The sequence below is a fragment of the Microcaecilia unicolor genome, chromosome 2 (genome assembly GCF_901765095.1).
Source record: "Microcaecilia unicolor chromosome 2, aMicUni1.1, whole genome shotgun sequence".
In the NCBI taxonomy this organism is placed as follows: domain Eukaryota; kingdom Metazoa; phylum Chordata; class Amphibia; order Gymnophiona; family Siphonopidae; genus Microcaecilia; species Microcaecilia unicolor.
Window position 1 is genome coordinate 131,171,418 of NC_044032.1, and position 24,589 is coordinate 131,196,006.

A 24,589-nucleotide genomic window follows, 5' to 3' on the forward strand; every position below is an offset into this window, starting at 1 on the left:
AAAAAGTACAAAAACAAAAAGGTCACTCTATGAAGTTACATGGTTAATACTTTAAAACAGGAGAAAATATTTTTTCACTCAATGAATAGTTAAACTCTGGAAATAATTGCGGATGATGTGGTAAACATAATTAGCATATCTGCATTTTAAAAAAAAGGTTTAGACATGTTTCTGGAGGAGAGTCCGTAAATGCTATTAAGTTAGACATGTGGAAAGCTACTATTTATCCCCAAGGTCGGTAGCATGGAATCTTGCTGTTCTGGTATTCTGCCAGGTAACTAGTTTGGCCAACATGAAAGAGGTACTTGTCCCTCCTCCCTGCTTGTTGATATAAGCCGCCATGGTGGGGGGGGGAAGAGTAACCTGAAAGCCAAATGGATAGCTCTGGTCTCTAGGCCAGGCTTTGACAAGTTTTCTTAGAATCTAGGCGCAGATTTGGAATGACTGACAATTTTTTAAAAAATTTATGAGCATTTATCAATCGCCGAGTCATAATGTGCTGCATATTTTGCTTGTTAGCCTGTCAAGAAAAACTCTGCTAACAAACAAATAAAAAAAACACTGGTCCTAGCAACCTGCGGCTCAGGACACAAGCTCTCTCCTTAGAGATTTCAAAGGACGGGTCCTGTGTCCCTCCTTCAGGTAGCTACCGAACAACCTCAACACAGGGGCTCAACCACGTCCAAATCGTCCCAAGGTATCAAAGCCTAGTTCAGCGAAAAGCAAATCGGAAGAAGAAGCAGACACTCAGCAGTTCACATACGAACCCCTGTTTGGTATCATTTCCTCTTTCTGTGAAGCCCAAAGCCCCAATCCAGGCGATAGGTAAAAAACGGATACAGCGGGATCCCGCAGATCTGGCTTTTACACCGTTCCCCCACCCAAAATCCATCTCTCCCTCATTCTCAAACTCCCTCCCCGTCCCCGCATTCTACCTTCCAGTTTGTCTTTAAGATTAGATTACTACTCACGACACGGACACGCCCCGCAGTTTTTATTCTCCGACGCCCCTGACCAAGAAGTTTTTTCTCCAACCTCATTGGCCCTGGTACACCTTCTTCCCTGCTCAGGCGCCCCGCCCTCCTCTGACACATTTATTCTCTGGCAGGGTGGAACACGAACGTGGAGGGGAGAGAGGAGTTACGTCAGAGGGGGCGGGGCACCGGAGACAAGGAAATTGGTGGGGGCCTGGCTGACATCATGCAGGAGTTTGAAGGTAGGCTAGGGAAGAAGTTTGAGATTGAGGGGGCCTATGCCGGATCGCGGACGGGGAGGGGAGAGGAAGACATGACAGACGGGTAGGGTGGGAGGGTCCCGCCGTCATCAGCGTGTGAAAATATGAGGGCCGTCAAATGCGATTGACTTCCTATCACTACAGATATAGGCTATATCTATAGTGATAGGAAGTCATATAGCAGAAGAGAGATCTTATAATAAGAGTCATCATGAGACCTGGCTTGGCAGCAGCAGCAGACAATTCGCTCTAGTGCTTCACAGGCTGTTAAAAGGGATCGGGTCCTTTAATAGAGGTTGGGAGTCAGTATTGCAAGTGTTTGTTGCATTCTGCCTCTGCTGTTTGGGGGTCATTGGGTCCCTCTGCGGGGATTGGTTAAACACTGCTCAGTAGTGGCTTCATACTAATGGGATTACGTCAAAAGACATAATGTGTCATTATTTGTATTGTTAAACAATGAGTAATACTTCTGTAAAACTTTGTTCATGGAGTGTTTCAGGTATCAACTCGCCTATCAAACGAGCAAAAATGTTACAGACCTTGAAGCACTATAGATCTGATGTAATTTGTTTTCAAGAAACAAAATTGACAGCTTCAGAATTGAAGGGTAACTGGGTACAGCTTTGCTGTTGAGCCTCCTTTGAAAAAAAGAGGGCTGGTGAGGCGATTCACTGGTTCAGCAGTTAAAGATAAACCTGGTGGTAATCATGGTAAAATGGTATAGCGGGGCGGAGGTGTTCTGAAGGGGGTTGAGCGAGACAGAATACATTATGGTGCCGTCATGTCTGGGCCATGAAGCCCTGTGCAGCTGCCCCAGTCACCCCTGTCTAAATCCGGCCCTGCAGGAACAAGAAGCTCAACTAGAAAAGTTGCAACAGGTACACACCCAGGCAATAGCCACCTGGACATCGGAGGTACAACAGGCCCAGGAAGAGACCAAGGGCCTCAGCAGGGCAAACAGAAGTGTAAGGTTCAGATAAAAGAACTGCAGCAAGTATATGCCCAGATTATGGGGGGGGGGGGGGGGGGGGGGGGCTAGCCCTAGAATTACTCCAAGGGAAGGAAAGGGCAGAAGGTCAGGAAAGGATTAATCAGGAACTGAAAGGCAAGTGTAGGGAGCTAACTGGTAGGATAGAAAGCCTCATGCAGGGTCAGGAATTGGCAGAGCAAGAGCAGGAGTGTTTAAGGACTCTGGTGCAAAACTTCTAACAGCAACTCCAAGCACAAGAGGCCATAACTGAGAAGTGGGAAAAGACCCAGATAGAGTTTGGAGGGAAGGTTAAAAACCCTTCCTGATTAACAAGGAGTCCCAAACCATTGACTTGATGGGGAGCAGCCTTAGGGAGATAGGAGCTGCAACTCTGCTAGGGATGCCCAAGACACCGAGGGAGCAAGGAAGAGAGCAAAAAAATCCTTGCAGATAGCCAAAATACCAATAGCAACTTGTTGGGAGGAGTTGGAGGAGCCAAAGGTAGGTGGTCACCTAACTCAGTTGGGATTGAGGTTAAGCGCTCACCTTGGACAAGCTTGAGGTCAAGTGGAAAAGGGCACTAAAAGAAAAGCCTTAATGGAAGGGTAGAGATGTCAGAATTAGAGGTAAAATGCCCCGCTAAGAGCCAGAAAGGAGAGTGTAGAGGCCTCTGTAAATTGGATAAAGGTGCCCTCCAAAGGGAGGTTGTGAGAAAATTGGTACTCCTGGTAGACCTTAGAAGGGAACCAGGGAGAATGGAGTCCATGAAACTCAGGAAGAGTCATGGAGGAGTGGAAACCCCAAGCCTGATAGCAGGAAAGAGGATGAAAAAAGATAAAAGAAAATCCTTAATCCTCTATCAGGGGAAAAGAAAAATCCTGAGAAGGAAAGTTGTGGTAGAAATTAAAAGGGTCTGTTTCCCACCAGACACTCTAGTGGAAGGAATTTTGGGCAGAAATAAAAAAGCTAGTCCTCAAAGGGATGCAGAAAAAACACAATGTCTTATACTCACCGCACAACACAACATGAACAAACTCACCACCTTAATCACACCAAACTTATCCCTTCCCGTTTCAGACACCCTGAAAATCCTTGGAGTTACCATTGATCGAAATCTTACACTTGAAAGTCATGTGAAAAATACAACCAAGAAGATGTTCCACTCGATGTGGAAACTAAAAAGAGTAAGACCTTTCTTCCCAAGGACCATCTTTCGCAACCTGGCACTACTACTCCTATTTAACATTTCTAAAGCGCTACCAGGGTTGCGCAGCACTGTACAGTCAATAGTGCTCAGTCACCTAGATTACTGCAATGCACTCTACGCTGGCTGCAAAGGGCAAATCATAAAGAAACTTCAAACTGCCCAGAACACTGCAGCCAGACTCATATTTGGAAAAACAAAATATGAAAGTGCTAAACCCCTGAGGGAAAAATTACACTGGCTTCCACTTAACGTATCGCGTTCAAGGTATGCTCACTAGTTCATAAAATCATTCACGGAGATGCCCCAGCCTACATGTCAGACCTGGTAGACTTGCCACCCAGGAACGCTAAAAGATAATCCCGCACATTCCTTAATCTCAACTTCCCCAACTATAAAGGTCTAAAATACAAACTTAACGCATGCGTCAAACTTCTCTTACCTGAGCACACAGTTATGGAACGCATTGCCGCTTAACTTAAAAACTATTTATGAGCTAACTAACTTTCGTAAATCTCTGAAGACCCACCTCTTCAACAAGGCATACCACAAAGATCAGCAATTGCAAATGTAACACATCTCAACTATACCTATAATCAGAACTGTTTTTTTCTTATATCTGCTTGTTTAATTTCCTGTTTAATTTAATTGTTCTAATTTCTATTATGTCATCCATGCTCTCTATTCAACACTAGTTGTTATCTTCCAATCTATTATCTACCAATAACAATTCATTGTAAGCCACATTGAGCCTGCAAATAGGTGGGAAAATGTGGGATACAAATGCATCAAATAAATAAATGTCTAGTACTAGGAGGACAGGGAGTTCCCAGGTAAAGTCATAAAAAGCTTCCAGGAGAAGGGTATAGCCCCAGGGAAAGATAAGGGACATAAATCTGGTAGGAAATCCATACACGAGGGCCCCCCTGAGGTTAAGGAAGCATACTAGGCTGAAGTGTAAGGGGATCATCCCTAAGATTCCAGATCAAAATATTAGGCTGCAACGGACCCTAATTATAGTTAATCCTATCTCTAAGAAGAAAGGGAGAAACTTCCCCTGGGAGAGAGGGAAGGCTAGTGGCTTCAGGTGAGGAGTATGTGGCAGGCAGGGTCAGTCTCAGTATGAAGACCATCGCGCAGGAAAATTACATGGCCAGGCAGATGCCCTGTTGTATATTGCAAGCTATTGTGACGCTGATAAAGGAGAGTCAGAGAGCCGCAATATAGTGTGTGTGTGTGTGGGGGGGGGGGGGGGGGGGGTATGTGATGAGGCAATCCCAGAAAGCCCCTCTAAAGGGCAGATTCCCAGTAAAACAACCCTCAAGGATAAAACTCCTGCCCTTAGATCTAAAGGAGAGGGGGGGAAATGGAACATCCTCAGGAAGAAAGGATTAGGATGGTTCCTTCTAAGGTAGTTACTTTGGTTGACAGCCAGGGGGAGCCCCAGTGATGAAATGCAGCTCCCCTGGGTAGAAAAAGCAATGCCTCATCAGCAGGGAAAGCTGGGAGACTTGAGCCAGAAGGGCAGAGATGACTTAGGGAAAGGAAGGGGTCACTCTCTCCCACCCCGAGTTTATGGAGTACATGAGGGAAGGTAGGGTTACCATATGGCTCCAGAAAAAGGAGGACGGATTGAGCCAGCCGGGTTTTACTTCCATTGCTTTCCATTGAAAGCAATGGAAGTAAAACCCGGCTGGCGCAATTGCTTTCCATTGAAAGCAATGGAAGTAAAACCCGGCTGGCTCAATCCGTCCTCCTTTTTCTGGAGCCATATGGTAACCCTAAGGCATCCCTAGTTCGGATTGTGAAGCAGAGGGCAGTGAGATGGAATGGGAAGCCTGCTGAAGGAATTCCAGGTACTGCAAAGGCAGTTGTAGGAGGCCACCAGAGAGCAGAGCTGTGTTGGAGAGGGGAGCTGCCAGCCCTCAATAGTGGAGGGGCAGACCACTGAAAGAAGTTTGTTGGGAACAATGGAAGTTGAACTGGATACCCCGGTGGCACAGTACAGGACCTCCAGCTTTGAATAGTTGGACTATGGAAGTGTTGCGTTCTTCTTTTTGATGGAATTATTGGAACACATGGCTAAAATAAAGGGGGGAACCCGGAACAGATCACTTTATGGTCTTGACATGAACTTGTGGGAATTACAAAGCTGGGAGCGTTGTGGGCAACCGCCCAAAGGGCTGAAGGAGCATGGGACCCAGGGTTATTATCACAACATCTATTGGAATAGTTTCCTAAACTCATGTTGAACTGATCATTTAAAATTTCATGTTGGATATAGTCACACAGGGACCCTTTTTACAGAGAGTGGCGGTAAGCCCAACGTGGGCTTACAGCTTGCTCTTCCGGGACTACTGCTGGCCCAACGCAGCCACCGGTGATTGTCGCGTCCCGAGCGCGCACCATTTCCAGGGGAAAAAGAGAACCCCAGAAACGGCTTGCATGGCACTAACCTAGTGATAATCGATCATTGCCGAGTGCTGCCTGTTTACCATCGAGTTAGCGCGGGAGTCCTTGTTGTCACAGTGGGTGGCAGTAAGGGCTCCCCGCCGCATGGCCATGCGGTAAGAGTTATCTCACTGTGTAGTCATTTTTTTGTGTGTGTGTGGGGGGGGGGGGGGCTTTTACTGGCTACGGAAAAAATGGCCCTGGTGTGCGGGAAAAAGTCCCCTGCCGCTTGCGCAGGGTCCTTTTTCCCCGCAGCTTGGTAAAAGTACCCTGTAAGTATTTTGTATTTATTTAAATGATTTATATTCTGTGAATCTGGTGAACAAACGCCTATTCTGGGCAGATTATAAAACAGTTATAGAACAACGTTTTCACATTACAATATTCAAAACTCAATCGATACATCACAATTAACACTTTTTATAAAAATGTAAAATCACCTAGTCATATGTTGTTCCTGCAGGACCTTGGAGTGAAGATACTCTGGACTATTTTCTAAACAATAAGCAAATTAAAGCAAGAGATGGAGCTGAAATCATATGGTACCATTCGGCTAACAGCAAGGCACAACTTTCAGAAGCACTGGCAGGTGAGATAACCTGATCTATAATCAGAAAATGTGATCTCAGTTTTGCAGCTTCTGTAGAAGCTGGAGAAATATGCTGCCAGTATTTGTCTCATAGTGTATGTATGCTGAACAGTCTCGAGATGCCTGCAACCCAGTAATGTGCCAGCACTGAATTGTTGGTGGGGCCTAAGATTAACATGGCTGGGTATTAGATAGTGTGAAATGTTTACACCTGTCCTTTCATTGGCCTTTGTTGATGCCACTGCCTCTGACTGTGTGGGCTTAATTCCAAAGTGGAGAGGCCATGGCCCACCCAGTCCCACTCCTGGTTACATCTCTACTGCAGTAATAGTAAAGCCTGATTTGGAACATTTTAGGGGTCCTTTTACTAAGCTGCAGGAGAAAGGGTCCTGCAGTAGCATCAGGAGCCATTTTTCCCGCACTCCAGGGCCATTTTTACTGCAGCTGGTAAAATGTCCCCCCCCCCCCCCCCAAATAAAATGGCCACGTGGTAAGATAACTCTTGGCCATGGGGCTCCCGTGGTAGCCTGGCGGTAACCGGGCAGCACGTGGCAATGCCCAATTAATGCCGGGTTAGTGCCATGTTACAGAAAACAATTTCCCGGAGTGCCGGAAATGGCATGCGATCCAGGCGGAATTATCGCCGGTGGCAGTGTTGGACCAGCGGTAGTTCCGTTTTAATGTGTCTGCTTTGTTTAAGTCCCCCTTAATTTCTCATGTTAGTCAGGAGGTGCCAAAACACAAAAATCACAAAATACTTGGACCCCTCTTTACTGACGTGTGGTAAGATTTTGCAGTTATCACACAGTAAATGCCAAAGTTTTGTTTTTTGTTTTTTTAAGTTTTAGAAATTTTTTAAAAATGAAATAACACATTCATTTAAAAAAGTCACGACTGACAAAAAAGGAAAACAATTTATAAGGTAATAAATTTTATCCACTAATTCACACTGAGGAGAAAACAAACGGCCCTCGGGAAACATTTCAGCAAAAGAAAGTAGTACTGAAATAATGAATATATACCTGAAACAATCTAGGGGAGTCTTTTACTAAGGCGTGCTAGTGTTTTTAGCGTGTGCTAATATTTAGGGCACACTATGCATGTCGCTAATATTTAGCACGCAGTAAATATTAGCATGCTCTAAAAATGCCAGCAATCCTTTGTAAAAGAGGCCCTGTATTAGGAACCCCCTTTATACTTCCTGAGCCTAAATCATATTGCTTACAAATTAGATAAGTGGCTACAATTATCCAATAGAAGATTTTTCAGAATGAAATTTTTCTAATTGAGTTAAGTCATAAAAGACAAATATATTCCCTTTGTGTGCTATCGGGCATTTACAAGACCATTTTAAGAAAAAAAAGTGGCTCCCAGGGCCAAAACATGAGGCTTAAACTCCAGAAAAGGAATATATTTATCTTCTGGCCACAAAAAGGAATAGATTTCTTAGAAAAATTCAATTTCAAAATCCTTTTTTTTTCCAATAAAGTAACTTGTGTCAAAATAAGAAATGCAGTAAGGTCTAAACTATCTGTGGGCCAATGCTCAGAATCTAACATTGGCTCTAGAGCCAATTAGTGCTGGCATTAATCTGCACAGAATGTTCAGAGGATTCTAGAGCAGGAAACAGTGTGTGCCAAAGATTAGCGCAAATAGTATTTAAATGTAGTCAAACGGTCATTTCCTGTTCCCTCCCCAATGCTCAGAGAACAGTGCACAAAACAAAGCTGCCCTTACTGCTGGAAACCTAACATCAGCTCAGAGCTGGCGTTGGCGTGTTTGAAGAGAGGATTTCCTATGATTTTCTCCTTAAAAACTGCTAGTTTTGATTGAAGTTCGAAGCGGAAGGAAGCCCCTGCAAGTCTCTAAGCGCTGTGAGTAAGAAACACATGTGTGCAAGTCTGAACAAAGCTGAAAATGATGGTACACATTGACACCTATTTTCTGCACTTAATTATAAGCCGCCTAGTGAAAAAAAATTGAAAGGCTTTTCTCCGAGGACAAGCAGGCCTATAATTCTCACATGTGGGTAACGCGGGTCCACGTTGCCAGTCTGGAGCTTATAACAAGCATAAAACAGGTCTTTGAGTGTGAGACGCACTCCATCATGCATGCGTAAGTGCCTTCCTGCCCTCCGCGAGAGTGTGGGACCAGCAGTTGTCTTTTTTGCACAGTGAGGAGAGGATGCCCCCTCACAGCTGGTTCGGCTGTCGGTCTTTTTTGTGCCTTCCTTTTGTTTTTTATTACCTCTCTCAGGGGTTTTCTTCATTTTATGCCTTCCCCATATTATTTTTGCCTCATTTTAAAGTTTTCTTTAAAGCAGCTCACTAGGCCGCTTTTAGGCCTGATCTGCAGTCTGTTTTTTCCTCTTCCTGGTGCTGTGCCCTTTTTAGCACCATTGAGTCGTTTGATTTGGCCATGGCTGTTTTTCCTTTCATGTCATTGAAGGTTCCCAGTGTCTTCAAGTGCTGCATTCAGTGCAATAGGACTGTCTCTGGCAAAGACACCCATTCTTCATGTCTATAGTGTTTGGGGACTGGTCATACCCCTACAAACTCTATTCTCTATCTTCGTATGAAGAAGAGAACACAGTTGTCCAGAGATGCTCAGAGAGAAAAGATTGGAGCCAGGTCTGAAGCCTCAACATCGGTGTCGGCACCAGTGTCTTCAGCGTCAACATCGGCATTGGGTGTTGCATTGAGATCGGGTATGTCAGGCCATATGGGTGCGAGACCCTTACATGCTGGGACTCGGGAGTGACAGTGCAAAGAGTGGGTCTCCACCTGTCTCGATGCCGTCCACTATGCAGGTCCCCCCGGGACCGATCAGTGTCAGACCCGACCCTGAGGCAACATGAAGAATCAATGTTGTCCTCTTTGGCACCAGGGAGCGTCGATGCCAAGCATCGGCATTGATCCCTCTCGACGTATTGGTGCCAGGAGCTCTGGGGCACCAAGGGTTTCCCTGGTCCCTGAGAAACGTCGGTGCTGGGAGGACCACTTCCCATCTATACAGGAGGTGCTGATGTATGGGTCTCCACACAGCAACCGCTCCCCTAAATGAACTTCGGACAGCACCTATTTTTCAGGCAATCTGTTGCACCTTATGCAGTGCACACATGCACCTCTCTACTCCCTCTGGCATCACAATCTGGCTATGCTGCTGCTTCAGTCTACACATTTACCTCTCATTACTGCCTTGAGACAGTTGGTTTGGACAGACAGAGATTGTTTGGGGTCGAGTCCATCTCCTAGGCCCATTTTGTTCTGTTCCATTCTGCACGCTCACTCAGATTGCATATAGTTTCAGGTTAATTACTTTTTTGATCTCACCGTTGCGAGGTCCAATTTATTTATTTATTTGTTGCATTTATACCCCGCTCTTTCCCACTCGGTAGCAGGCTCAGTGCGGCTTACATAGTATGGAATTACATAGTATCACAGAAAGCACACATCTGTAGCAATAGTAGAGGTATGATGTGGTTGTTAGGAAATAGGTTGAGAATAGGTGAAATGGGCAGGGGATGTAAGGGTAGGAGAGGTAGGAGTGGTGTAGAGTGGGTTCATAGGTTAAGTCTGGTCATTTGGGTAGGCTTGTTTGAAGAGGTAAGTTTTTAGCAACTTCCGGAAGGGTAGATGGTCGCTAACTGTTCGAATGGGTCTTGGTAAGGCATTCCAGAGTTGGCTGCCTATAACGGAGAAGTTGGATGCATAGTACATTTTGTACTTGAGACCTTTGCAGTTGAGAAGGTGTAGATTGAGATATGTTCGAGAGGATTTTGATCCGTTTCTAGCTGGTAGGTCAATTAGGTTGTTCATGTAGCTTGGAGATTCTCCGTAGATAATCTTGTGAATCAGTGATTGGACTTTGAAGTTTATTCGTTCGTTGACAGGGAGCCAATGGAGTTTTTCACGAAGAGGTGTTGCGGTTTCAAAATCGTGATTTACCAAAGAATGAGTCTGGCTGCCGTGTTCTGGGCGGTCAGGAGTTTTTTCAGGATTTGGGCCTTACAGCCATAGGCGCCCCGTATAAGAGGCTTGGGGAGGCTATGCCTCCCCAGCCAAGCTGTGACCTTTTCTGTCGCCGCCCACCCCCCACTGAGCAAGAAGGGAAAGGCAGGCTGGAGTGGAGGTGAGCCGTTGCTGCAACTTCTAATTGTGCAAGGAAGTGTTTGATGACTAACATGCTTTTCTCTTGTCTGCTTAGAAAAGTGTCCTGCAATCTGTGCTTCGGACTTGACCGTGGGGATGGGGGTGGGGGAGTGTTGTTCTGGGGCTAGTGGGGTGGGGGATCGGAAGATTACTGATGGAAAATCTTGCTGGCTGCAGGGAATTCTGCTGTAGAAAGGAAGCATCAGCTCTGGGCAGACCCCCCCACCCTGTGTTTTTCACTTCGGACAGGGTATAGGAAAGTTGAGTGCACTTACTACTACTACTACTTAACATTTCTAGAGCGCTACTAGGGTTACGCAGCGCTGTTACATTGTTAACTTGCTTCTTTTTGTGTTATTTTTGGGCCAGTGTTACAGCCTGTTTGACTATTGTCATGCTTTACAGTGAGTTCCTCATTCCCCTGCTTCCGAAAAGTTTCCCAGCTTCACTCAGATTGAAGTTCCTTTTGATTAAAATTTATAGAGAAGAGGATGGGATTTATCAAGCAACGAGTTCTGATTAATGAGGTCGGTTTTTTTTTTATTTGGTGCATTTGTTGTCGCCTGAGATAACTAACAGGCCTGGATGAACTTGTCTTCCTTTGCTTCTAGTTCCCTGCTGGGGTATTATATCAAGCGTTCTCTTCCTGCTGATCTGAACTCCCAGGGAACTGTGAGATTTAACCCTTACCTGAGCGGTTGGGACAGCAGTAGATTAAGGGCAGATGCTGAAACTGGAGGAAGGATAGGGACAGGGCTACAAGTGGTACACAGGAGGCATAAGGACACAAGAGGATGGTGGACATGGTGAGAGAAAAAATATCAAATGGAAAGAAGACTGCATAAAACAGAAGACAATGGGACCAAAGCAAATATAGAATAACTAAATGCTCAGACAACAAAGGTAGAAAAAAGTATTTTATTCAGAATTTATTAATTGGAATATGTCAGCTTTTGGAAATGTGTATCTGTGATATTTTGCAGGTAAGTTTCAATTTTTCTAGTATTGCTGCATGCTGAGTCTGACTTTTTGAGGTAACTTTCCAGTTCAGTATTTTGCCTTCATATCTGTTGTCATGTGTTTTTCATGTGTGATCAAGATCCAGTATTCTGCTAGTGTGTAGTATTTGCAGCCCTTTTTGTTTTGTTTTTTGTTTTACTAGGTTGTGTACTGGTGTTTTAGAGCCCGGTGTAATTATATAGTGCCTTTCCACACATAAGGTTGTAGCTCGTCCTGTCCTTGGAATTAGTGCTGTTATGGTTTGGTAAGGTTATGAGTGTGTTTTTGCAGAAGTTTGTGTGTATTGTTTTGCAGTGGAGAGATTGTGTGTTGGCCTTACTGAGGTGGCACCAAACCAAAACAGAGAAACTGCATTGGCTTCCACTCAAAGAACGCGTCACTTTTAAAGTATGCACATTAGTCCACAAAATCATTCACGTCGAAGCCCCAGCCTACATGTCTGAGTTAATAGACTTACCACCCAGAAACACCAAAAGATCATCCCGAACCTTCCTCAACCTCCACTTCCCCAATTGCAAGGGCTTGAAATACAAGATGCTACACGCGTCAACCTTTTCTCACATGAGCACGCAGTTTTGGAATACACTGCCGCGCAACTTAAGAACGATCCACGAGCAAGCTTCCTTCCGCAGATTATTGAAGACCCATCTTTTTGAAAAAATTTACGGAAAGAGCCAAAACACATAAAGTCCACACTCACTGTTCACTAATGCATCATACATCCACTTCTGAACTCTCATCCCCCGTAATCTCACATCACTCATACCTTTACTCACAGAAATATGCATACCATATGTCTTTATACCTTATTATCGCCCTTTAAGCTCCCATTGTCTCCTTCCAACGTTTCAATGTTTGTGTTCCATTGTTACATCCTTAATGACACCTCAATTGTCTCGCATAACTCTGCACAATGTAATCCATAACCAATTTGTAACAAACTGTATTTCCATCATTCATCTCATATTGTAAGCCACACTGAACCCGCAAAAGGGTGGGAAAATGTGGGATACAAATGCAATAAATAAATAAATAAACATCAGAAAGGGTGTAGAGTCTAAATCATGACATAGTACCTCTTGAAGGATCTACATATGGTCGTTAATAAAAGGAGCTCATTGTGAACACTATCCACCCTAAAAGGGTGTTTTGTGGCTGTACATGAGAATTATGATATTATGATCCCTTGTTTCATATTGTTGACGGTCTACATTATTTATGGTACAGTAAGGTTCTGAGTATGTTTTTGCACAAAGTTGTGCATAGTGTTTTGCAGTTGAGTGATTGTGGTTAGTATATGCTTTGAGCAACCACTTTATTCTTTGACATATGATACATATCTAAATTTAATAAAAGGTATTTTGTGACTATTTTATTTTTACTTATTTTTTTCTGTGTGGTCAGACAATTATGGAGGTAAGTTCCGCCCATGGCCCCACCCCTAACCCCACCCCTTTAGCCTCCCCAAACAATTGGGCCACTGATCGCCTATGCTTACAGCCTGAAAATGCTGTTGCAGTAGTCAGCATGGGTAAGTACAGTGGATTGTACCAAATTGCGGAAAGTTTTTAGGAGGAGATATGGTTTTACTAGTTTCAGCACCCACATCATGTTGAACATCTTCTTCGTCATGGCTTTTGCGTGAGTTTCCAGAGTTAGGTGATTGTCTAATGTTACTCCTAGGATTTTTAGATTGTCGGATATGGGGATTGAGACAGGGGTAATCAGGGTAGTTGGGAGGAGTGTAGAGTATTGGGATGAGAGGATTAGGCATTGTGTTTTTTCCTTATTCATTTTCATCTTAAAAGCGTTAGCCCAGGAGGCTAAGATGTTCATGCCAGTGATTATTTTATCGGAGATTTCTGCTAGGTTGGATTGGAAAGGGATGAATATGGTAACCGTCATCTGCATAAATGAAGGTTTAGTCCATGTTTAGATAGGGTCTTGGCCAAGGGGATCATCATAAGATTGAAGAGGATCGGGGATAGAGGCGATCCTTGGGGAACTCCACATTTTGATGACTACGCAGACGAGATTGTTGTGGTTGATTTGACGTGGTAGGATCTTGTGGTCAGTGGCGTAGCCACACTTAGGACTCAGGCCCACCCAACAGTAGCACATGTTTAGCGGTAGCTGGTGGGGATCCCAAGCTCTGCCAGCTGAAGACTTCCCCCTGATGGTAACAAAAATGCTAGTCTCCACGCTACCGGTACCTGCACATGCTAAGTTTTCAGCGCATGCCTGCTGCAGACTGCCAAGGTGGAAAAAGCGTTTTCTCACCAGCTGAGATATTTTTTTGGGGGGAGGGGGAGAACACTTGGTGCCCACCCAGTTCTTGCCTAGGCCCACCCAAAATCTATTTTCTGGCTACGCCCCTGCTTGTGGTGATGAAACTTTTTATCCATTTAATGATGTTTCTGCTGATCCACTGGTGGTTGTTTTCGATGAGCCTTTGGTAGCTAGGGTTCTGGTTGTGTGAAGTCTGGAAGCCTGATTTGAGCACTGTTTCTTATGTAAGCTAAAAGCAAAGAGAAAAAGGTCGGTCTGTTTATTCTTTTGTTTTGAAACCTAAAATGACTGTCGTTCAATAAAAACAGCTTTAAAAGTAAGCACAAGGTATAATTTTGAAAGAAAACAATTATAAGAAAAAGAAAACAAAAATGGCTATTTTCTTTCCTGTGAGGAAAAAAGAGTAAGCTGAGCATGCACAACTAAATTCTCTCTTACAGATAACAGATTGATTATCCCCTCTCCACAAAAGGCTAGATGGGAGTCCACCAGAAATTCAGCATATTTTTTCTTGGGCCCCTCTCTCTGGAATTGTCTCCCAAAACATCTTAGATTGGAAGAGTCTTACATTAAATTTCGAAAATTTTTGAAAACGTATTTATTCCAGGAGACAGTCGAAAATAATCTGTGATAAAATGGCAATACTAGTTAGAATTGACTATACAGTAAAATTTATATGTTAGTCATGTTGTTGTTATGAATGGCTGTTTAGCAAAAGTGGTGTTTTATCTTTTAATGAATGGCTGTTTAGTTTGCTTTCCTATCAACTTGATGGAGTTCTTTTATGTTTTTATTACTATTTTTATATTAATATGTAAACCGTTTCTGTTTTGTAACCACAATTTGAGACAGTATAGTAAAATGAATAAATGATAAACGATAAATTCCAACGAGGCTGTAGGGGATGGTGTCAGGTTTTTTTTTGGTATCACGTCCTGTCACATGACCCTGTCCAAGATGGCGTCTAGTAGTGGAAACAGGAAGGAACATGATGGCTGCCATCTTGAAAAGGGGTGCAGCTGTGACTTCACATCCCATGACACCAAAAGGTAGGGTTTGGGGTGTGGCTATACAGAAAAAGGGTGAGGTTTGCGTAGGGCTTGGCAAATAAGGCAGGGCAAATGGCGAGTGTGCAAAAGGGGCAGGGATTGGGCAGGGTCAAGGTGTTGTATCCAGTGATGTCATCCACAGGGGGCGGGGAGTGGGCATGGCTTGGGTGATGATATTAAAGGGGGCTGGGATTGGCAGTGGATTGAGCATATCCTCGCTTCTGATTGGCTGAAAACCCAGAAGTGGGCATGTCACCTGTCAAAATCAATTATTTTTGACAAATGCCGGTGAGGTACACTACTGCTAGACTACACACACATTATTTATTTATTTATTGCATTTGTATCCCACATTTTCCCACCTCTTTGCAGGCTCAATGTGGCTTACAATACATTGTGAATAATGGAAATGTGTTAGAAAATATACATTTAGTATTATAGTAGGTTCTTGGGCAACATGATAAGGAAGAAACATTATAGTAGTATAACAAGCAGATTTTGTAATTTCTTCCCTAAAGTCTGATTTCTTATGGTCCTGTATCAGCAGTTATAGATAGCATAATATTCATGGCTCATTCCAGGGTTACAGATCTCATCAGAAGAATTTAATAATTCTTCTTCATATGACTGACACAAACTCTCCACTTCTCCTTGGTCTCCTACTGGACTCCACTAATACAATCTCTCCACTTTTCCTTGGTCCCCTACTGGACCCTTTCCACACAAGCACATCTAGAAAAATAATGAATGTAAAAATAAATGTATAAAACTACAGATGGAAAAGGATAAAAAATAGATCCATAGAAATTGTAATTATGTTTGGCTTTGTATATATATACAGGTTCTGCTCATATGATAGAGGCTGATGTCATTTGTGCCAAGCAGTCAGGGAATGAAGAACCAATCATGGCACATCCTCCTCAGACTGACAGTGACATCACATTGTGGGAGTGGCTTAATGAGGTGGTGAAAACCAACAAAGGAATAAAGCTGGATTTTAAGAGGTCATTATTTTTTAGTCATTCACAGTGTGCCTCTTGTTATAAAAACAGGATATCAATTTACATACTATAAACCCCTTTTGTGTTAAAACTATGCACGGTAAAGGAGATAGGGCTGTCTATTTCTTACAAAGAGAAATGTTGTATTTCAGCTTCTGTTATTGAACTCGACTTTTATTTTAAAGGGGCAGTTCAAAGTCTGCAGCTGCTGTTCCTTCAAAAGTTGCCCAAGGAAAAAGGAGCTGCAGAGATTTGTACCTGCCTCTGTGCATACTTTTTCTGGTCAAAACAATCCATGTAGTTTTGAAAATAGATCTACACCTGTTGTTGCCTTTTGTTCTAATCGAATCAAAACAAAAATATATGTAAAAGTTTGCGCATTGTGGAATAACACGTACAGTCTTATCTGCATATGGTATAAGTAGTAGTCACACACAGGTAAATGGCTTTTGGAAATTGTTCTCCCCATGTATGTTTATCAGTAGGATATATAATTACAGCACCGGACTGACAATGTCGCTTCTTGCCTACTGCTGATGTCCTGATGGTAGGGACAAGGGTATCCCAAGGATCTGCTGTTGCTGTCTGTGTTAGAGAACCCCTGAAAGCAGCATCTGCTGTTGCTGCTAGGGAGTGTGAGGAGGGAAGATAAAAATGTGGCGAGAATCCCTGGAGGAACGGAAACATGATGGGGGGGAAAGGAGAGGACTTGATAGGGGAAAGGGGGCAGAGAGATGGATGGGGAAGAGGGAAGGGTGCCTATTGTTTGGAGGAGGAGGGGGAAGGGGAGGAGGCCTGAGCAGGACCCTTATAAGAAAATGGGGGAAAGGGATGTTGGATGCAGACCTGCCAAGTCTCCTGCATTCAGTAGGAGACTCCTGCTTTGGCAGGTCATCTCCTGCCCTCCTGCCAAAGTGGGAAAGTCTCCCGCTGAGAAACTGGGTCAGGTGATTGCTTTTTCCCTACACTGCCACGCCTCTGCCCACACTGCCACCACCACTGCTGCTTATCCCGATGAGCAGCAGTGACGGCAACACAGCCAAAAAAGCAAGCATGGGACTGCAGCAGCCATCAGGCATGCGCTGTTGGCTCTGCTAGTCCTCTCTCTGCTTCTGGAATGGAAAGTTGATGGCAGGGGCAAAGGACCGGCAGAGCCAACAGCGCATGCCTGAAGTCTGCTGCGGCCCCATGCTTGCTTTTTTTGTTTGTTTGGGTTTGTTGTTTTTTTTTTGTCGCAGCCAAGAAGCAGCAGCAGCAGCCAGGAAACAGATACTGAGTGGAAGGGGGAGCGGGAAGCAGGAGTTGCTGAATGGAGAGAGCAGAGGGGAGGAAATGATAGAGTAGAGATGCTGGATGGAAGAGGGGTACAGAGAGAGAGAGAAGTAAAAAGATGGGGAGAGATAGAGGGGACACGGAAAAGGGCTGAGAGAGAGAGAATCTGCTGGGGAGAAGGATGGGGAGAAAGGGGGGGATCCTGGCTAGACAGATGGAGAAAGAGGGGGGATGCTGGATGAAAAGAGGGAGAGAAAGAGGGAAGATGCTGGAAGGATGGGAGAAGAAAGAGGGAAGACGCTGGAAGGAAGGGTAGGGAGAGAAACAGGAGAGACAGTGGAAGGATAGGGAGAAAGGGAACATGATGGATGGAAGGAAGGGGACAGAAACAGGGACACTGGATGGAAGGATCAGGAGAGAGAGAGACTGGATGGAAAGATCAGGAGAGGGTAAACATTGGATGGAAGGAAGAGGAGAGAAAGAGGGAAGACGGATGGAAGGATGGGGAGAGAAAGAGGGAATATGCTGGATAGAAGAATAGGGAAGATGCTGGATGGAAGGGTAGTGAGAGAAAGAGGGGAGACACAGGAAGGATGGGGAGAGAAAGAAGGAAGATGCTGGATGGAAAGGGGAAGAGAGGATAGAGTTAGAATAAGAGGAAGGGGTATGGGGAGAAGAAGGGTGAGGAAAAGATGAAAAGCCATGGATAGATGAAGTAAAAAGAGGGAAATGAAAGACTGGATAATAAGAATGAATTAAATCTGGACAGAGGCAGAAAAATAAATTGAAGAAAACAAAGAAAAAAGAGAGAAAAATTATAAATGGGCAGGAAACCCTGGCAAGAGAGTTAAGAGAAGACGACGGAAAGCAGAATCAAGAGACTGGGACGAACACAATTAGAAAAAATAAATGGCCAGACAACAAAAATATAGAAAATAATTGTATTTTTAATTTAAGATAAAGTAATGTGGTAGCTGTGGTAATAAAGGTTAATACAGTGGGGGAAATAAGTATTTGATCCCTTGCTGATTTTGTAAGTTTGCCCACTGACAAAGACATGAGCAGCCCATAATTGAAGGGTAGGTTATTGGTAACAGTGAGAGATAGCACATCACAAATTAAATCCGGAAAATCACATTGTGGAAAGTATATGAATTTATTTGCATTCTGCAGAGGGAAATAAGTATTTGATCCCCCACCAACCAGTAAGAGATCTGGCCCCTACAGACCAGGTAGATGCTCCAAATCAACTCGTTACCTGCATGACAGACAGCTGTCGGCAATGGTCACCTGTATGAAAGACACCTGTCCACAGACTCAGTGAATCAGTCAGACTCTAACCTCTACAAAATGGCCAAGAGCAAGGAGCTGTCTAAGGATGTCAGGGACAAGATCATACACCTGCACAAGGCTGGAATGGGCTACAAAACCATCAGTAAGACGCTGGGCGAGAAGGAGACAACTGTTGGTGCCATAGTAAGAAAATGGAAGAAGTACAAAATGACTGTCAATCGACAAAGATCTGGGGCTCCACGCAAAATCTCACCTCGTGGGGTATCCTTGATCATGAGGAAGGTTAGAAATCAGCCTACAACTACAAGGGGGGAACTTGTCAATGATCTCAAGGCAGCTGGGACCACTGTCACCACGAAAACCATTGGTAACACATTACGACATAACGGATTGCAATCCTGCAGTGCCCGCAAGGTCCCCCTGCTCCGGAAGGCACATGTGATGGCCCGTCTGAAGTTTGCCAGTGAACACCTGGATGATGCCGAGAGTGATTGGGAGAAGGTGCTGTGGTCAGATGAGACAAAAATTGAGCTCTTTGGCATGAACTCAACTCGCCGTGTTTGGAGGAAGAGAAATGCTGCCTATGACCCAAAGAACACCGTCCCCACTGTCAAGCATGAAGGTGGAAATGTTATGTTTTGGGGGTGTTTCTCTGCTAAGGGCACAGGACTACTTCACCGCATCAATGGGAGACTGGATGGGGCCATGTACCGTACAATTCTGAGTGACAACCTCCTTCCCTCCGCCAGGGCCTTAAAAATGGGTCGTGGCTGGGTCTTCCAGCACGACAATGACCCAAAACATACAGCCAAGGCAACAAAGGAGTGGCTCAGGAAGAAGCACATTAGGGTCATGGAGTGGCCTAGCCAGTCACCAGACCTTAATCCCATTGAAAACTTATGGAGGGAGCTGAAGCTGCGAGTTGCCAAGCGACAGCCCAGAACTCTTACTGATTTAGAGATGATCTGCAAAGAGGAGTGGACCAAAATTCCTCCTGACATGTGTGCAAACCTCATCATCAACTACAGAAGACGTCTGACCGCTGTGCTTGCCAACAAGGGTTTTGCCACCAAGTATTAGGTCTTGTTTGCCAGAGGGATTAAATACTTATTTCCCTCTGCAGAATGCAAATAAATTCATATACTTTCCACAATGTGATTTTCCGGATTTAATTTGTGATGTGCTATCTCTCACTGTTACCAATAACCTACCCTTCAATTATGGGCTGCTCATGTCTTTGTCAGTGGGCAAACTTACAAAATCAGCGAGGGATCAAATACTTATTTCCCCCACTGTAAATGCAAATAAAACAAAATAGAAAATATGGTGATACCTTTATATTGGACTGATTTTAATACATTTTTGATTAGCCTTCAGAGACCAACACTTCCTTCCTCAGGTCAGAAGAGGATACCATAACATCAGTATACTGTCCTGACCTGAAGTAGGAGGTTTTGGCCTCTGAAAGCTAATTAAAAAAGGTATTAGACTAGTCCAATAAAAAGATATCATCTTATTTTCCATTTTCAAGTGCCTGAACTAAGCATATGCAGGAAGCACTCTGCCAACTGCTGCACTGCTCAAGTAGCACGGTATGGGACTCATGCAGAGGAACTCTTCAGCTATTCAACTAGTGCCAAAATTTTGGGGTGGGCTTACACTCAAAGTGGGAAGGGGGCAAGTCCCCCTTCGCGGTTATGTCCCTGGGGGGAATAGATGCTGGATATGGGGTGTAATAGAGTGAACTGAAACATTTCCTCTTACCATCCCTGCTGTCACTGGTGTAAATAAAATATTTTCTAGAATGGCCATGGAATTAAGGTGTGCGAAGGGATGGAACCATGAGGTAGATTAGGTGGAGACAGGACAGAGTGGGGCAGGGCTGGGGCATGTACTAAAATTTCCCTTTCAAAAATTTGGACTCCTTGGGCAGTTATGTGGATGGTACATAGGAAGAGGGACACATAAGTACATAGGTATTGCCATACTGGGACAGACCAAAGGTCCAACAAGCCCAGCATCCTGTTTCCAACAGTGGCCAATCCAGGTCACAAATACCTGGCAAGATCCCACAAAAGTACAAAACATTTTATGCTGCTTATCCCAGAAATAAGCAGTAGATTTTCCCGAAGTCCATTTTAATAATGGTCTATGGACCGTTCCTTTAGGAAGCCATCCTAACCTTTTTTTAAACTCCACTAAGCTAACCACCTTTACCACATTCATTGGGAATGAATTCCAGAGTTTAATTACACGTTGAGTTAAGGAAAATTTTCTCCAATTCATTTTAAATTTACTACTTTGTAGTTTAATTTCATGCTCCCTAGTCCCAGTATTTTTGGAAAAAGTAAACAGATGCTTCATGTCTACCCATTTCACTCCACTCATTACTTTATAGACTTTTATCATATCTCCCCACCCCATCTTTTCTCCAAGCTGAAGAGCCCTAGCTGCTTTAGCCTTTCCTCATAGGGAAAGACTCCTGGGGGAGGGGGGGAGATTGCTTTTCCATAATTCCTCAGAGTATAGCCAATAATACTTGTTAATATGTACAGCGCTGCGTATGCCTTGTAGCGCTATAGAAGTGATAAGTAGTAGTAGTAATATGTTTTTAATGCATGTTAAATAACAGATTTGTTGTTAATACAGCTTATTAGATAGGCCCTTATATGACTTGTGAAAATAAATTTTCCTCATTTCCTGATATATCAAGGTTAAAAGCTAAGTAACATTAAGAATTCTTTACAACATTAGATTTCAGAGGAAAGAAATATCACGATTGACTATTATTGATTATTATATTCATAATCCACTATATAGAAGCGGAGTTTTTTAAAACCGAGGATTATAACGGAGTCCAAGGAACGCTGGCATTTGAGCACATTCAGCACAGTAACGCTATGCAAGGACTGATGAGGTCTTTTTCTCCGCTTTGAGTTTAATATAGAAAAAAGAGAAAATAAAAAAGACAAAGATAAGTAGGATCAATAGAATGGTTACTGCATTGTATATAGTATAATGATTAAGTGTTCAAAAATATTCAGCTCACTATTGCTATTACGGTGAAAGTTTTTTTGCTGAAATTGTGTCCAATAAGATCTTTTTGTTTTCAATATCAATTATTTTGCCATTTTCTTTCATATCATTATTTAAAACTTCCTTTCCTGAGGAAGTCCCTACGTCTTACAGTTGTACTTGGTAGAAACCCCTTTGGAGCAATAAACATGAATAATTTAAGATAAGTGTCTACCAATTTTGCACAGTGGATGATTTAACTTTTGCCCAGTATTCTAGGCAGAATATCTTAAGCTCTTTCATGTTGGTTTGGGAATTGTCCGTGGAGTGCTGTCTTTATGTTCTTCCATGGATTTTTCATTAGATTCAAGTCTGAGTTTTCACTTAGAGAGAAGATGCAACCTTCTTCTCTCAACTATAAAACCAATTCCCCCACCACCACACCACCACCACCACCACCACCACCAGGGGGCTCCAGGACCTGGACCTGGCTCTTACTGTTATAAGGGAGCAAATATATTAAACAGTTATTTGCAAAGCTTAATGTTAAAATTGCAGTTTTTCCCCCACCATTTAACATTGAGAAAGCCCATAAGACCAATTATGGGTGGATAATATTTGCATTGCTGCAGTAGTGCCTATATATATATATATTTTTTATGGTGAAGGGATAAAAGAAAAATGGGTGGTGGCGGGGGAGATATATATACGATAGGAAGATAATTATTTTACAATGTGAGTCTTATAAAGACTTAGGAATTACAAATTAAAATTAATGAAATTTGATGTAATTGAATTAATTAACAAATTAGCAAAAAGGGGTAAACAAAATAAGAAGGGATTACTGGGAAGAGATGTTGAGGTTTAGTAAGGCATCCAAAGGGTATGTAAATTTTGGGTTCTTTTTACTTTTTTAAGTTTGGGGGACAACAGAAGAGCAGGAGAATGTCAGGAAATTTGGCAGGCTCCCAGCTGAGGAGAATTGATGGGCGGCACCCAATCCCTCCCAAAATTTAGAAGAGTGAGGGTTGGAATTGGGATCTTGCGTAATTTTGTAGTTGGGATAATGATGTTTAGGAATATTAAAAGGGCTAGTTTAAGTCACAGCTGCGGTAATTTAAATGAGAATTTTTCAAGCAGTCTTCATTTAAGGACCATGAATTTACTGCTATATGGATTTTACAGTGTAATCTGCTTGTGTGCGAAACTGCTAGAAGGAGAAGTGAGGCCTTGACATCACCGCAGGTCTCACTTTACAAGGTGGTTCATGGAATAAATATGTGCAGCTAGGTCGGCACCGACTAGCTTTATAAAAGGTAATAAGAAAAATGAAGGTTGCTTTGAAATATTGATGATAATATTTTTATTTGTGTTGGTTATGAATTTTTGATTGGGTAATAAAGCTGCGGCCAAAATTATTTCTCCAATTTTTTTTCTTACATTTGTACCCCGCGCTTTCCCACTTATAGCAGGCTCAATGCGGCTTACATATTATATACAGGTACTTATTTGTACCTGGGGCAATGGAGGGTTAAGTGACTTGCCCAGAGTCACAAGGAGCTGCCTGTGCCTGCAGTGGGAATTGAACCCAGTTCCCCAGGACCAAAGTCCACCACTCTAACCACTAGGCCACTCCTTGTCATAGTATTCTTCATGTGTGAGTCAGGAACGGATGCAATGCAAGTGCTAATATTATGCATCTTTATGCTTTTATAGTGGGCTAATGTAATCCCGTCGGCAAATAGTTTTCAAGGTTACAGCAAGCGTTCATAGGTTTTTAATGCACTATTAGTCCGTACGAAAAGGTGTGATCGTCAGCAGGTGTGACCTTTTACTGCAAGACGTTTACATCGTTCAACAGTCTTTGGAGAAATACTTGGCTGACCTGGCAATATCAGCATACAGCCAATGCAGATGTGGAAGGAGAATGCTCTGAATCTGGTTTGGTATGTGGACAGTGCCTTTTGTGCCACCCACAAGAATAAGATGCTTCTTGCCAGGTTAAAAGATATGAAAAGTATTTCTCAGTGCAGCTGTGCTCCTCAAATCTTTTGTTTTTCAAAATTCTTTGTAAAACCATTGGATGTAGGTGATGCACAGGCTTGCTTAGAAGGCAGAGGTGAAAGAAGACTTGCAAGCGAAGGTTTTTTTTTTTTTTTGCTTTTTATCTTGAGTGGTTTTGAATACATCCTCTTTCCTTTGCACATCTCAAGCATTTGAGCAAACAAGGAGTCTGTGGGCAGATTCACCTCACTTACTGTTAAAGTGTCTGTGGGTGGTAGCCAATTTTCAATCAAAAGGAGAATGCCAGTTTAGGAATAAATTAAGAAATTACAAATCCTTTCTGTTGCTAAGAGAACATACTTTTTTAAATAGCATTAAAATAGGTATTATTGAAAGTAATTTCATTCACCTCACAGTCCATGTCTTTCAGTGCTCTCTGGCCCAGTGCAGTGCGAGTAGTAAAGGCTGATGAAGTGTGCGTGTATTGAGTGGTGATATGGCTGAAAGAAGTAGCTAGGTCAAGCAGCATGGTGCATTGGTAGGGTTTTGGTTTAGTCTCAGAGTTTGAGGGGGGGGGGGGGGGAATTGGCAGGCCACCTGATTAATGGCTCAAAATAATATAATCTGATGTGACTATTGCTTAGATATGTCACATAATATCCACAACAAAGTCCCTAAAACATGAATAATAAAGTGACTTTTTTGTAAAAATATGCTTGTGTATAAAAGTGATTTGTATGCTTAGAAAACACAAAGTGCCATCTTACCAGAATAGATTTAAACATGTTGCCTTGAAAAGTGTAATCATCGCACTTTATTAATTAGGATTGTAGGTAAACATATATCAAAACAGAAATTCAAAATATTGGTCAAATATTTTAAACTTCTTCAAAATCAGAAAAAGATTTGTATTTGTCTTGAAATAAGCTTCTTCAGGGAGGCTCAGTCTGTGACAGTGAAGGAGATATTTACTTCAAAACTATATATCTGGAAATTATAAAGCAAACTACATAGGATTCTATGAAATGCAAAAGCACTAAAGAAATC

General features: G+C 43.1%; 1 protein-coding gene across 2 annotated transcripts in view; it reads left to right on the forward strand.

Moving 5' to 3' along the window:
* Positions 1 to 1,160: 1,160 nt before the first annotated feature.
* Positions 1,161 to 24,589, forward strand: part of FAM151B (family with sequence similarity 151 member B) — a 55,031-nt gene continuing 31,602 nt past the window's right edge. For both annotated transcript variants that reach the window (XM_030192305.1, XM_030192306.1), the window contains exons 1-3: positions 1,161 to 1,216; positions 6,323 to 6,448; positions 15,799 to 15,961. In XM_030192305.1, the coding sequence (XP_030048165.1) occupies positions 1,201 to 1,216; positions 6,323 to 6,448; positions 15,799 to 15,961 (305 nt within the window). In that variant the 5' untranslated portion in view covers positions 1,161 to 1,200. The remainder of the gene's footprint in view (positions 1,217 to 6,322; positions 6,449 to 15,798; positions 15,962 to 24,589) is intronic.